The sequence below is a fragment of the Manis pentadactyla genome, chromosome 6 (genome assembly GCF_030020395.1).
Source record: "Manis pentadactyla isolate mManPen7 chromosome 6, mManPen7.hap1, whole genome shotgun sequence".
In the NCBI taxonomy this organism is placed as follows: Eukaryota; Metazoa; Chordata; class Mammalia; order Pholidota; family Manidae; genus Manis; species Manis pentadactyla.
In genome coordinates, this window is record NC_080024.1 from 31,219,915 (window position 1) to 31,235,954 (window position 16,040).

General features: G+C 35.2%; 1 protein-coding gene across 6 annotated transcripts in view; it reads right to left on the minus strand.

Moving 5' to 3' along the window:
* The window catches only part of PARD3B (par-3 family cell polarity regulator beta), a 985,497-nt gene that overhangs the window by 353,674 nt on the left and 615,783 nt on the right, over positions 1–16,040 (minus strand). For all 6 annotated transcript variants that reach the window (XM_057503666.1, XM_036928150.2, XM_057503667.1 and 3 more), the window contains one exon: positions 15,091–15,206. In XM_057503666.1, the coding sequence (XP_057359649.1) occupies positions 15,091–15,206 (116 nt within the window). The remainder of the gene's footprint in view (positions 1–15,090; positions 15,207–16,040) is intronic.

Genomic DNA, 16,040 nt, shown 5'->3' on the forward strand with positions numbered 1-16,040 from the left:
AACCTTTCAAACATGCTTAGAAAAGCATATGGAAATAAAATATGGGACCCCTGTTTAAGACTATCACCTTATTTTACAGGTATAATATTCCCCATCCATTAGTGATGAAGCCTACCATCAGTTTTTTTTTTTCTAGTAGGGTGGATTAGACTGAGTTATATCTTCAGAAATTTTTGATCTTAATACCTTGTGACCACATTTTTAATATAACAAGTCTAAATTATGGCTTGCTCATGGATAAGCCCTTTAAGTATGAACTATTTTTTAAGGAGATACAGATTTATATATCTAAGGGGTTAGCTAATGTAGCCCACTTAAGAGTTAACTTAAATATCTATCAATATCAAGAGCTATGTTGGACATTGTACAGATCAGGTTGCATGATATAGGGTCTTTGAAATTTCCTCGGTTGTCTTAGCTATGAGGCTATAGTAGATCATACTTGTATAATTATTTGATTAAACCTAAATAGAAAAACTGCTTTGTGGATAAAAATGTACATAAATTATCATGCTGTAATAGGTGAGCCTGTACCAGGTTTTTAGGCCATGTAAAGTATGTTTAATGTTTTTCAGTCAATCATGTTATTTGATTCAGGATTTTTTTGGTCTTACTTTGGGATATTTGTCATGACAACTAATACTATGTGACCCAAGGTAAGCAAAATCTCTAACTATTCAGCTTACACAATATTTGCCACAACTCACATGCAAAGAAATAGCTCTATAATAACGTAATTCAATTTCATGTTGCTGCAGGTAAAAGCAAGCATTTCAAACATGTTTTGAATATAATTCCCATGGCACTAGGTTTATGCATAGATGACACTGTTCTGCAGAAGAATTTATGGAAAACGAAAATGGAATTCATAAATAAGGAACAGATATTTTTGTTACAATACTTATCTTCAAATTTTTTAAATTCTGTGAACAAAAGGGAAAACTTGTCATAAATTTAAATTAAATAATATTATAAAAATATATAACTCAAGATAGAAAACAACAGCAAAAGGAAGATACAGAGGAATACAAAGGGAAAAGGAATGTCAGTGATAGAAGACCAGGAAGGGCCACAACAATCTGATCTAATTAACCCTCTCTGGCAGTGAAAGTGAATTCACATGATCTAAACAATTATGTCAAGTGATTGCCTAATTTATTCATGGATTCCTCCAATTAGGAAATAAAACACAGAGCCCTTGTCTTCAAGTTTTAAAATACTGCTTTCACTCTTTTCTACATAGTGAAATTAAAGCCTTGGCCTTCTATATTTCCTGCATTTGACTCTTTCCTTAAATCTGTTCATTTTTTGAACCTTCTCCAAACATGTTCAAAATGAACAAATCTAGTTTGGGTAAGTGAATGTGAGTGTGGAGTGTTACATTCAGCACCCTCCTTAAACATCTTTATCCCTATTCTATTTGGTTGTCCAAACCAAACACTTATTTGCACTTTTATTCATTTATCCCTTAATTACTTGTTTGCACTTTTATTCATCTATTCATTCAATCTTTTGACGTACAAAAGGGAAACCTATTTAATAAGATCAGCCAAATTAATCAAGGAGATCAGTGGGTTTCTGAGACAGCAGCCAGTTTACTCTAACACTCTCCATTCCCGCCATGCATCTTGGATTTACTTAGTATCTCCACATTCTAAGCCATGAAGAATGTGTATGGTATGTATAAGGTATAACAGTGTAGGGGCTTGTAATCTGATTGGAGTGGGAAAAAATTCACACTCAGTGGGTAGAGGAGTATGCAATCCTCTGCTAAAATTTGTGATACCAATGGTAATTGCTTTAGAAATTTAGAGAAAGAGCTGGAAAAAATGACAGCCCCCTGGAGCAGCAAGACTTGAGTGTGTCCTGAATGAAAGATAGAATTTAAGTAGGAGAGAAGGGGTGGATGGGTCTTCCATTTTTAGAATTAAGACTGAGAAGTTAATAAGCCTACACTTGCAATGAGAGCATACAGGTTTGGAGCCCAGGCATCAAAGTTGCATGTACCTGAATTCAAATCCTGGCTCCACTATTTACTATGACACCTTACAAAAGTCAATCTCTTTAAACCCTGTATACATCATCTGCTAAATGGCAATAGAATTGCTGTGCAAAAAACCATGCCTGGCATACAGCAAGTGCTCAAAGAACATTATTTTCTATTACTACTTCTACAGTTACTACTAATGCTCTCCCTCTTTTTCTTTATTATATTCTAGAATAACAGTCCCCATCACTGCCTTGAATATCAGGACTGAGGAATTTGATTTTGTTATCATGTGTAAAGGAAAGCCAGTGGTTTCTAGTCACTGACTATTCCATAATGTATTATTTTGCAATACATGCGCTATTCTTTCTGAGGCACATTACATGCAGTCAGCCACATTCTGTCACCATAGGTTAATTCATGCTTAGTTACGGCCTTGTTCTTTCGTGCTGCTCTGCAGTTAATTCCTACTTGTTTAGTGGCTGTGGACACTTCTCTATCCTGGGGATTCTTTCTCATGTTGCATTCTGCTTCACAGCATTGCTCCACCACGTGCCCCGGCTTGTTGGCGAGCCTCTCCTCACCCTACTCTGTCTAGTGCACATCACCTTTAAACTGCCCAAATGCGTCTGTTTGCCAAGGACACTCCTTAAAGCACTAGTCCTATGAGATGGTCTGTACTCAAGGTTTCTGGGATCAAATGAGTTTGAGAAAAGCTGCATACATTATCTCTTGAAGACTCACGGGAACTCTTAAAGGCATGGCAATTGAACATAAGACACATTAAAGACTGTGAACAATTTTACAGTTAAGAAACCTGTTTTAACTTTGATGCAGCATTTTCTAAACTTATTTGGCCATTCAAGTCACTGCTAAGACATTCAATATATTAAATTTCAATATCTATTCTTGAATTAATGAACATACTTTTAAATCTTTGATTTGGTTTCCTAAGACCTATAGCTGGAAGACTTGGCTATTTGTGATTTTCCTCTAGCCTGTCTTAATACAGAGAAAGCACTGAATATTTATCTGGCATTTACTAATTTGTCAAAGCTGGGCAAAGGAAATCTCTGATGTAACTCATTTTTCAGTCAATTTAGGTACGCCAATATTTTTTTCCAAATTTAGAAAATGGGCTAACTTTTGTCCAATTCCTTGGTATACCCTTGTTTTACTTTAAAGGAATTTCAGCTGAAACTTTGCAGGCTCTTGTGATTCTGTCGAGACAGTCCTGAAGCGCTTGGGGATTGTACCGCTTGGTTCCTGGATCAACAGAGGCTAGATCAGCTATTCCCAGCTCACTTGAAACCATCACTCTTGATTAGTCAATTTCCAATTAGATCTCTATTTTAATTTCCACTTTAATTTTACTACCTTCATTGGATAGAGTTCCTAGTAACCTTTCTTATGAACACTAGAAACCAAGTGGGTATTGAAACATTAGCATTTCTAGTCATGTTTCTTTTCTCCACCATTTGTAGAAGTTTATGTTTGTTATACTGAATATTCTTTCTTGTGTCTTTATCCACTTATTATCACCATTTCCATCCTAATCACTCAAACTTTGTTCATGAGACCATTTCCACTAAAGGTAACCTATAGAAATAAGACACTGTTGTCTGTTGTCACGGATGTGTCTCAATTACTTAGAACAGTACCTGACAGAAAGGAGGAACTTAATATTTGTTGAAGGAAGGAAGGAAGAAAGGAAAGAATAGATGGGTGAATTTTACATGGGGCTGAAATTATATTTCCAAATGTTGGATAATTTTTAAGTCTTATAAAAACAGAGTAGGTGTTTCTGTTGACACCAGCCTTTTATTAATATGCTCTAAAGCAGCCAGAGCCACTGTTTATAAATCATAGTTTTGATGTTCCAAAGAAGAGCTAAAAATAATTTTTAAAAATATTGACTTATCCAGATTAAGCAGTTTTTATAATAAATCAGTCTGAGTTCTATCTCTGCTTCTGATTCATGTTTAGCTAGACATTTTTCTAACCATTTAATGAAAGTCTCAGATATATTAATTAATATGTACTTTGGAGCAGGTACATACTTAGCTTTAGGAAAATAAAAGCAAAATACCTATTTTCCCCCATGAGCAAGAGTTGAGACTTGTCCTTTAATGTAGAGTAACATTTTACTTCCAGAAAATGGTATCTAGAAATTTTCAGCCTTACAGAGGAAACTCAGATGATTCACAATAGAAAATACACAGTCAACAAATACATGAAAAATGTTTAGCCACAGAAATAATTTTAAAAGTAGAACTGAAAAACCCCTTTAAGCCTATAAAATTGGTGAAAATGAAAAAAAAAAGGATGGTGCTCAGACACTTCCATATGGATAAGAGAAAAATTGCCTCTTTGGAGGGCAACTGGTCATATACACCAAAAGCCTTAAATTTTTAATACAACATTTGGCCATTATAAATTTGTATAATATAAATTTATAATGATGGAATAATCATGATTGCTTACAAAAGTTTATGCCCTAGCAGGCTCAATGCATTGCTATTTCTAAGAGCAAAAAATTAGAAGCAACTCTTATGGCCAAATAATATAATATTAGGCAAATAAATCAGGCTACATTTATTCAAGAGCAAACTGCAATTAAAAGATAATATTATAGAAGCAAAGGCATAGAGAATAATACTTAATCTAGATTGCCCTTAAAGGACACAACTGTAAAAGCATATGTTTAGCACAATCACTTTTGAGAAAGATTAGAATATAAAAATATGAATATGTATATGAGAAAAAAATATACTCAAGACTAAAGATGTTTTGCTTTTTAAAGAAACTGCAACTACTGTACCTAAAAATGAGATAGTAGTACTTCCCTACAGTTTTAATTTTCACATAAAGTATTGCCAATAACAAATATTTATCATTCAGTATACCATTCAGAAGAGATAATTATGAAACTGCCAAACTTCTACTAACACACATTTATTATATTACATATTTTATATAATATTTTCAGCTCATGAAACTTTCACTTTGAAAGAACTGAAATGGATTTGGTTCATATTTGTAAGGGTAATTTAAGTATTTTGTTCTACCCTTTGAATAGCTTCCTTAATTTCACATTTTTATGAAGATATTTTTAGATTAATATAAAAGTTCTTTAAAAAGGAACACAGAATTTCATTTAAATATGAACAATGGTTTAGAAAACAAAGACAAGTGAGGAAGAAAATGTTCATATTTGGCTTTATTTAAAATGCTTAGTATCTGAGATGTGGGGCCTCAATTGAGGTACAAAATATAAAGTAGAAAGCACTTCAGCTACTAATCCAAGTTTTACGAGGAGCCCAGAATATCTCAGTTCTAAAATATAAGGCAGTTTCTCCATTAATCAAGATTTCCCATCAGAGCACAAATAATGCTCTATATATACAGAAGCTATTATTTAATAAAGGTTTGCATGAGTTTGTGACCAGCATTACATATTGCTTAAGGTTCAATTATAAACATTTCCAAACTTTATAATTTTGTTTATATTTTTTGTGGGAAAATAGAATTTTGGATTTCCCTTACAGACACTGAATTTTTAAAATATCTACATTTTCCCCCAAGCAATGCCCCAGCTTAAGACAATATAGTTGTAGAAAACTACATGGTTACATCTGAGACCATTTGTGACTCCACGATTGAATGAAGGATCTACATATGAAATCCATAGGTAACAGTTTTCCCAGTATTTCACAATATATACTTGAGGAGAATTTACTGACATTGACAATTCAAGTCAATCCCCAATTATAAGAAAAATGTGTAGGAGATATGGAGATTCACTTCTAATACTAGTACTACTGTCACCCTTTCCAAGATGGCTACTTTATTAATAACGACAATGAATCGTTATGTTTATGTTTATGCTCTAGGCATCAAGTTAAGTGTTTTTCATGAAAGAGAGGCAATCCTTACTTCAAAGATTGTTTTCTCCAGATGGGGGCACAGGAGAGAGCTGTCCCCCTTAGTCATTCATTCAAAAATTGGTAAAGGAGAGCATCTGTGTTTCAGGGACTTAACACTTATTCATTGGAGAAAGTGTGCGAGTGGTGGGCTGGAAGGTGCTGCAACTTTCAGACAAGTCTAAACCATATAAAGTAGCATAAAAGCACAATTTCTACACAAAAACACTGTTTTCCAAATAATGAACACAAACTCGAAGTCTTTTAGCAAAGACAAATAGTAAGAAAAACACAAAAAATAAGACAAAATCCTATTCTTAAGAGTACATTTCTTGAAAATGTATTTCTTAGGGAATATACAAAAATAAAGGGAAAGAATACATATGGGCTTTTAAGAAGAGAGAAGCATGTCCTTTACATATAAAAGCATTTTTATGCCTTTGCACCCAACTGAAATAGTTATTCTAATTGATTTTAAATGGAATCTGCATTATTTTGCTATATGCAATATAATGATCTAGTTATACTACAGACATAGAAAAGTGATCTATGTCTCTATAATTCAGTTAACATCAATAATACTAGTCTGTAAGTCATTTTTTTTCTTAAATGTAGCAGTCACCTAAAACTTAATTATATACTAAGTTTTAGTTAACCCAAATGTTGGCTTTCTTAATGTTTTCGCAGAGGCCTGATTTGGATGGTGATGCTGTAAACTGAGTGTAGTCAGATATTCTATTTTCCTTACTGGTTGCGCTTTTCTCAATAGAATTCAGCCTGAGTTCTGATATGTAATTTGTCCAAACTCACTTAATTTGTCATCTAGTCACCCCACTTCAGTTATAAGCCACATGGTTATATTAACTATGTAAACATACTAAGATACACTAAGAAAAAATGAAAAGAACCTGTATCCTTTAATGAATACTGAAAATAAATGATGGTCCCTTTTCCATAGTTCTGGTGAATTTTCCTTCTCTTCTCAGTTTTCATGAACTGTTTTAATTTATATTTCTATTTTCTCTTGCATACCAAATATGCCACAAACCAGAATTTGGTTTTCCATCATTATTATCTTCCTAGACTTCAAAGCTTATAAACTTGATATATCTTCTGATATGGCTATCAGAGCCTGATACATTCAGAGTGCAGATTCTATTTTAGACAAGAGTTGAGTTTTTCAATGTTAGCTGAAAATATCTAAGGAGAGCTCTCCTATGCTTCTCAAGTCATCTCTCCTTCAGGCACTGTATCTTTATTTCTTTCAACTGTTTTTCATCGGGCATATTTTAAAGGCCTCTTACCAGTATCCGGATGCCTTCTACACTGTTTTGGTTTCTATTACAATATTATACCAGGAACTAACACAGCGCTATAGATGTGTTATGACCAGGCCGGGGTACAGTGGAACTGATGCCTTCCTCGACCTGGTCACAGAAGAGGCTTTGGGTCTGGCTATGTCAGGCAAGCAGCTGAAAACCAGGGATGTCCTCAATAACTGTTATTACACCAGGTCTCTTAAATTCTACACTTGTACAACTGACTTCTTTCACCCTGATTATAAGACACTGCCATTATCTTTTCACCACCCTATCTAAAACAGCCTTGCCTCTCCCCAGCCTTCCCCTCTACCTGAGTTTGCTTCAGAAAAGACATTTCTATCTGAAATGGTATTCTTTATGTACTTATTTACAACTTGATCATCTATTTATCCAATAAGAATGACAGTACCGTAAGAGTGGTGACTTTGTCTTTTTCACCTAGGATAACTGCCTGAGATGACTATATCATTCTTTGCTAAATTCTATCTTTTTCAATTGTGGATAAATCATATGAATGCCAGTTCTGCCAACCTAACATTACCCAATTCTCTGAGACACCATCTACAGAACATTTGGAAAGAATGCTTTTCATGCCTTTCTCCAAGTTACACATATCTATTGTTCATCAAATTCTGCTGAGTTTTATTAGAATATAATGAGAAGGGCCAAGTTCAGAGTATAGTATAGTACATGCATAAGTACAAGTACTTATAAGGGCCAACTTATAAGTATAGTATATGCTTTTTAATTCCTTGCAGAGTGACAATAAGCCTTAATTAGCACATTTTGGGAAAGGACACGCTAATGTTACTACCAACCTTACTATGTACCTTAGTGTATAATTTGGCCTCTAAGTCTCAATCAAAAAAGAAATTGAAATGCCTTTATAAAGATCAATGTAAACTCTATTTATAAAATTTCCCTGATTTATCAGTCTAGAAATCCCATCAAAAAGGAAAGGAGAGATCATTGTTTCAGAGAACTCCATGAAGCTTGCTGGTGACCACTATTTTTGTTTGTTTGTTTGTTTATATATCTTCGACTTAAAGGTGGTTAATTTTTTCTTATTTTGGTATCATTAATCTACAATTACATGAGCAACATTATGGTTACTAGACCCTCCAGGTCATCAAGTCCCCACCACATACCCCAGTACAGTCACTGTCCATCAGCATAGTTAAGATGCTATAGAGTCACTACTTGTCTTCTCTGTGTTGTACAGCCCTCCCCGTGCCCCCCCACCCCACATTGTCTGCTAGTCGTAATGCCCCTTTTTCCCCCTTATCCCTCCCTTCTCACCCATCCTCCCCAGTCCCTTTCCCTTTGGTAACTGTTAGTCCATTCTTGGGTACTGTGAGTCTGCTGCTGTTTTGTTTCTTCAGTTTTTTCTTTGTTCTTACAGATGAGTGAAATCGTTTGATACTTGTCTTTTTCTGCCTGGCTTATTTCACTGAGCATAATACCCTCTAGCTCCATCCATGTTGTTGCAAATGGTAGGATTTGTTTTCTTCTTATGGCTGAATAATATTCCATTGTGTATATGTACCATGTCTTCTTTATCCATTCATCTACTGATGGACACTTAGGTTGCTTCCATTTCTTGGCTATTGTAAATAGTGCTGCGATAAACATAGGGGTGCATATGTCTTTTTCAAACTGGGCTGCTGCATTCTTAGGGTAAATTCCTAGGAGGGGAATTCCTGGGTCAAATGGTATTTCTATTTTGAGGTTTATGAGGAACCACCATACTGTTTTCCACAATGGTTGAACTAATCTACATTCCCACCAGCAGTGTAGGAGGGTTCTCCTTTCTCCACATCGCCGACATTTGTTGTTTGTCTTTTGGGTGGTGGCCACCCTAACTGGTCTGAGGTGATATCTCATTGTGGTTCTAATTTGCATTTCTCTGATGATTAGCGATGAGGAGCATCTTTTCATGTGCCTGTTGGCCATCTGAATTTCTTCTTTGGAGAAGTGTCTGTTCAGATCCTGTGCCCATTTTTTTATTGGATTATTTGCTTTTTGTTTGTTGAGGTGTGTGAGGTCTTTATATATTTTGGATGGTGACCACCACTTAAAAAAAAATAATTCTTTTCATTTCTCAATTCTCTGAGGATCAGCACTGAGATCTCTAATTTCTCTAGTCATTTCTGGAATTCATCATTGTGAAAACTGGTAATTTGCTTCCTGCCCTCCAGTGTGGGGCACCCTCTTCATAATTTCTAATGATCAGGGGCAATTGTTTTATCATCCCAATCCTTTCAGTGTGCAGGGATATAAATTGTCTTGACTCCCATTTTCTGGCAGCCATAGTTTGATCATCATTCTCCTGTTTGCACGAAGGTAAAATTAACACAGGAACCTGGTGGCTCTATGTTCCACCTGACAGCTGTTAGGTGCTCTAAACAATGGGCCACCTCACACACTTTCTTTCTCATGCTCTAAAAATAGCTTGAGAGTCCAACTTACAGGTTCTGCAAGCTTCATGCAGCTCTTTAGCTCTTCCTGTGTTCATTCTTTTAGATGACTGTTTTCTCTTTTCTTTTTTCTTACCATTTACTTCTCTCTCCTCTTTTCTACATAGCCAAGGTTATCAGTACTTTCTTAAAGCAGCCACACTAGTATCTTCAGATACGGCTCCCTTTTCTTCCTCTTTGAGATGTTATCATATGTCATCATTTCCTTTTGGAAATCTTTCTTTCCTTAATTCTTGAATTTTCCTTTCCTGTTAGAGTTTAAATCTAGGTTCATGTGGCAAGTACACTTTCTCTCATTTACCACTGAATTTTTAGTGCTTAATCCACTTCCTGCCACATACACAGGAGGTTTTCAATAAACATTGTTTAATGAATGAATAAATATTCTTTGTAATTCCTTATTTTTAACTTCTTAAAGCTCAGAACATATACCTATGTCCTTTTACTCTTCTTTATCTGAGATGGTAAATAGACACCTTCTTTTAATGTTACCATTAATTCTCCTTTACCAATCAGGTTTTCTTTTTTAATATAATAACTCAGTTATATCTTAAATAGCAGCACTCAAATCAGTCACCATCTTTAGAGGTATTATTGATGGAGAATAAAGAAGACACACAGATATAAATAAAAATCTATATTAAAATAAATATTAATGTTACATGACATATAATGTACATTAATTGATAAACCAGCATCACAATTATCTGAATATTCAGTTTATAAAAATTTTATGAATTCAGTGTCCAGGATTTTTGTCTTATCACTAAGAATGCATACAGAAGTACCTCACTGCATAATAATTATTTTAAAAAGAAAATATTAGAACAGTAGAATGGGGTTAATTAATGTTTTTCATGCCCATATATATATTTGATTTGATGCCTCACTACTCTGAGAGGAATTGATGTGTATGAAAGAGTTATAAAAATATGACCAACATGTTTACTTTTGTTGATATGAGAAATCAGGTGATTAATAATTTACTTCAACTGTGGGTGTGCACAAAAACTTTCTATCTTTAATTTAGCACAAGGAACTAATAGAAACTACATTGCTGAATTATGGATCTTGGAAGAAAATTGGCTAATTTATCTACCATCTTGATTTTAGGGGGAATCATCCAAGACACATACACTTTTTTAAAAGACTCTCAGACATGGAATGTTGACAATCTTCACTGTCAGGCGACTTCCTAAATGTTTGTCTGCAGGCCTCATGCATCACTTTACACTAGCCCACTTCCTCTCCTTGACCAGAGGCAGGACAGCTGGGCAGCATCTCCCATCTGCAATGCCCTCTGTCCTCCCCCAGCTGTGTTACAGGACAGCCTTCCGACACGGGAGGATGATGACAATTTGAAAGAGGAGAGAAAAATCTCAAAAAAGAAATTGTGGAAATAGCATTTTACACTTGAATGTGGCTATCCATTGGTCAAGGAATGGGCTAAAATGTTGAAGTGCAGTCCCTTGAATAATTCAGACTAATTCTTCGATAGTATTATGGGGCCATAAAACACCAAGCCTGGAAGTTAAAAATGTTTATGCTTCATCAAAAAGCTTTTGAATATCACTCTCTGGCATACCTCCAAGAAGGGCAGCTCTTTGGGGGAAAACCCTATGCCAAAGGCCAAAGAGGCAGCTGTGTTATTCAGCTCCCGAGCACTTCCAACTCAACACCCACACAAGCTCAATTATGAGCAAATTAAAGGGATCCAGACTGAACATAGTAATTCTGGTAATTTAAATAAATAAAGGAAAGTCTACAATTAGTAGGAAAAGATTCATTTTCTGGAAAGCCCAGAAAATGACACCCTAACCCCTTTGAATAAGCATAGTTACAGCCAATTATTTAAAAATAAATTTCCTTTTATTCATCATTTTAATCATTCCTGATCTGACTTGAATGTGGCCACATGTATGCCAACAAAACTATCCACAATATATTGAGGCAGAATAGCCAAAAAACAAATCCATAATGGATACGTGGGAATTAATGATATTGAAACAAATTATAAACAAAGTTTTATACCCACATTTTAGAGCACGCAGATAATGTGTTACTCATTTCTACCTTTTTCAAGTGCAGAGAATAATTTAGAATCATTCAGAATGAATTGAAGATTTAATACTGAGGGATCTACTAATATGACTTGCTATATTAATAGAATAAAAAAATACTCAGGGTCATCGTATATAGATCCTTAAAATTACTCAATAAAATTCAATACCTGTTAAGCAAAATGAGCAAATAAAAATCTTCTTAAGAAGCTAGGAATACCAGGAAATTTAACTTGATAAAAACATTTCTATCAGGAACCATCAGCAAACATCGTAACATACACACACACACACACACACACACACACACACACACACACACACACACACACAATTGCTATTTAATCTTTAAATTCATTTTGATGAGCTGATCTAAAGTTCATGTGGAAGAATACATTCAAATGAAGAGCCAAAGTAATTTTACAAAAGAAGAAAAATCAGAGGAAGATTGTCCTATATTATCAAAATATAGTGTAATAGCATGATAATTTAAAGAGGGTGATGCTGGCATGGGGCAGACTAATATATCAACAGACTATGTCTCAAAACCAAACCCTACAAGGGAATTTAGCATTCAATGTGGCTGCATTCTAAGATAATGGGGAAAGGATGTAAAAGTCAATAAATATTATTAATTATTTGTTTACTAACATGGAAAAAAATTTTTCTCACATCATACACCATTGATAAAAACATATTACAGCTAAATGTTTTTTAAAAAGCCTTGAAAAGTATTAGGAGAAAATAAATGAGGTAAGTCTTAAACCTGAAAGTCACAAAGGAACAGGTGGAAATGTTTTACTATAAGCTAAAACCTTTTTTATAGCAAAGGATATCACTATCAAACTAAGAAGAAAAATAGTAGATTGAAAGAAATCATTCGCAACATGCATATTGATATTCTAAACATGAAGGAGAAAAAGAATTAAAAAATGGAAACATTTATGGCATAGGATATGAATATGCAAACGACAGAATAAGAATATAAATGGACCAAAAAAACCCTAAAGCAAACTAACCAAGAAACCCCAAACTCTCGATTAAGACCAAATTCAATCAAAAGAGGAAAAGTAAATTGTAAATCAAGATTCATTCATGAAACATAACATTATACAACTATTATAAAGAAACAACATAATCTGCACAATAATTAGGAGGCTTTATCTTTTTCATTTTGAACCATATGAAGCTGTTGTTTTTTCTGGGTCAAAAATAGTCAAATAGCACTAATTTGATATTCAACCTAAATGCCTGAGGATTTTTCATTTTTACTTTTTAACCTTTTTGAAGATTAGATCTTGACTCTGCTGCCAGGGTTATTCCCCTGAGCATAGTTAGCAACACTCTTAGCAAATACATTAATTCCTTACATTGGCCCAGTGCTACATACTGAAAAACAAAACTACTTTCAGGAGGAAAGACGCTTTCAAATGTTTACCATCGTGGTATCATTTGAGTTTATTCACTGAGAAAATCAACCCTTTTTTGAGCTCATTCAAGTGTTCTAGGGATAGGGTTTGAGTATTGTCCTAGAATGTTGACCCTCAAGCCCACTGCAAGACCATTAGCTTTAAACTGGCACTTCCTGGAATGGACCCAACTTTGACAGTTACTGTAAAAATGTTTTTATAACATATTTTACCACTTCAGCTGTAGGGTGCATTTAAACCAATGATTTTAGCTGGGCACTTGTGTCTTGAAAAAAATAGCTCATGACCTCTGCCCGATTATGTAAACTGAAGAAATGTTACTATTATTGTTGTCATTAATGGTGTAAGTACAATAAAATGCAATGGGTGACTGACTGCTAACTATACAAGGCCTATCTCAATTTAAAAGAGAAAACTTCTTACAAACAAAGTTTTTGGAAACAAAATACAAAAACAGAAATACTAATTCTGGATGAGCCTTAGGTTTTTTTTTTTTTGAGCCTTAGGTTTTTGATTTTTTACAGACATTATATTTTTCTATTTTAAATTAAAATGGACACTATTTTTTTCTTTTTCAGAGTTTATTTTTTAGAATCATACTACTGTCCACATTTTTTAAATTAAATGAGGAAAACAGGAGTCTATTTCTTCCCTAAAATTAAGAGCAGGTTTTAGCCATTCACATTCTTCATAGAGAAGCCAGGAAGATAGAGCAGGAAATGTTTTTCAAGCACACTATAAAAATAAATTGCTTCTCAAATTATTATTAATAACCTATGTCACTGTCACACATTACTCCTTTAGTTTGTCAAAGGTTCATGCTTGAGAAAATACTCTTTTCTAACCAGTGCTTAAAACTGCTTCCTTGTTAAGGCCTTCTATCCATCTTGCTATAGGTGATGAGAGCAAATGTATCCAGTGATTGAGTTAATTTATAGTAAATAGAATCAATTTCTCTTGTTTATCATGATCGAACATTTTTGGAACTCCTATGAGTAATAGAGAAGTGCTATTTATCAGATTGTTTTGTGGAACACACTGTTTTTATTATTCTATTTTCTTCTTGCTGTTAATGAAATAGGTAATATGCCTCTAGAAAAAAAAAAAAGAAACATTTGAAAAGCTTGGCCTCTGAGTATTCGGGTATATTTTGTACCAGTGAGGGAGGACATCTGCGATGTCTTACAGGTCTCACATTCCAGGCCAGGAATATTTTGCACCAGCAAGGGAGATCATCTGAGATGTCTTACAGGTCCCACATTCCAGGGCCTGGAGAACACATTTTGTGGGGCCCTTGCTCTGCCCTGGCAGCTAACAGTCACCAGAAATTCCCTGTGGGGCTCAGAACCTCTGTGAGGTGGCTCAGGCACAGACTCAGGGTACCCTGATGCTCTCAGTCTGGCACACCCAGACACTTCTTCCCTCCAGGGTTACAGGCTTTGGAATGGCATTTAAAGAGACAGAGGTTCTCCACTGCAGCCATCTCTACCCAACACGCACAGAGATGCAATGGACCCGTGAAAGGATTCACTTAACTACATTATCTACCCAGGCCTGCAACAGGTATGTACATGGAGGGCACTGGTAGAAGCGAGGGTACAGATACCAAGTTAAGTTGAAAATGCTTATGGCATTTGGATCCTCCAGAAGGAATCATCCTCTTTTCCTGACATATGTGGACTGCCTTATAAAAATGCCATTTATCTCACCTTTAGGGAGGGGCAATTTGATGCGTGAGACGAGACAGGAAGCTGGCATGACCATATCCCCTCCTCCAGGCTCAGCAGACCCTGCCCCTAAGGTTGGAGCTGAAGAAGCAAAGGTAGGACATCTCGGAAGACAGATGGGATGAGGCCAGACACCGGCCTGCATGTCACTCGCCCTCACTTACCAAGGTCCATGCTCTTCGAGGCTTTCAGATTCACTGATTCAGGCTGCCTGGCTGGTGTCACAGATCTGAAGTGGATGTGCTGATCTGGAAAACACACTGCTGAATCCACCCCAGAGCTGTGGAAAGAAGCCATATGCCACATTTAGGTTTAGAATTTTTTTTTTTTTCTGTAAAGGAAGTAGTTCTCATTTTGAACACAGCTGCCCTGTGACTCCCACTGTAGCTCCCAACCATGCATTTTCCACCAGTTCTGGAATCTCAGCTTTCTTTTATGAAACATAGCAACTCTGTTTTCATGTATTTTTTCACATTCTACAACTTAAATAAAATATTCTCTAGCTAAAATTGTGTTTTCCTCTTCACTGATTTCTGCTAATTGGGATTCTGCTATACAATATATAACTCTAAGTGGGAAAGACAAGCCTGGAAAACACTGGCACTTCAAAGGATGTCATCAGATACTAGCAGAGCTTAAAAGCAGGGTAAGAGATTCCTGTGGGCTAAGCGATCCCTTCTTTAAAAAAAAGTGAAAGGGTTGTATCCTTTAGAGAAAACCATCCTGGTGAATGATGGATGACTGCAGTAGTTGGATTTTCTGCTTTATTTAGATTTATTTTCTAAAACTAATGTTAATGCCTGAGTGAATAGGCTGCAATAAATACCACAGGAAACACCACAGTTAACAATTCAGACACAAGATACATCAAATGCCCACTCTAGGCTTCCTAGGACTTGTAGGCAATCTCAAAGAATTTTATTTCTGCAGAATATTATATATGTTTTGCTTGAGGGTACTGGGGATTCTATAAGGAAATTACAGACAATGCCTTAGTTCTTGATCTAGAAATAAATTACATGTATATACTTTTTATAAATTCAGGTACAACCACTTTCTCCCTTGGTGCTCTTATATATTCAGAAAGTAAATATGGTGACTCATTTCAACATAA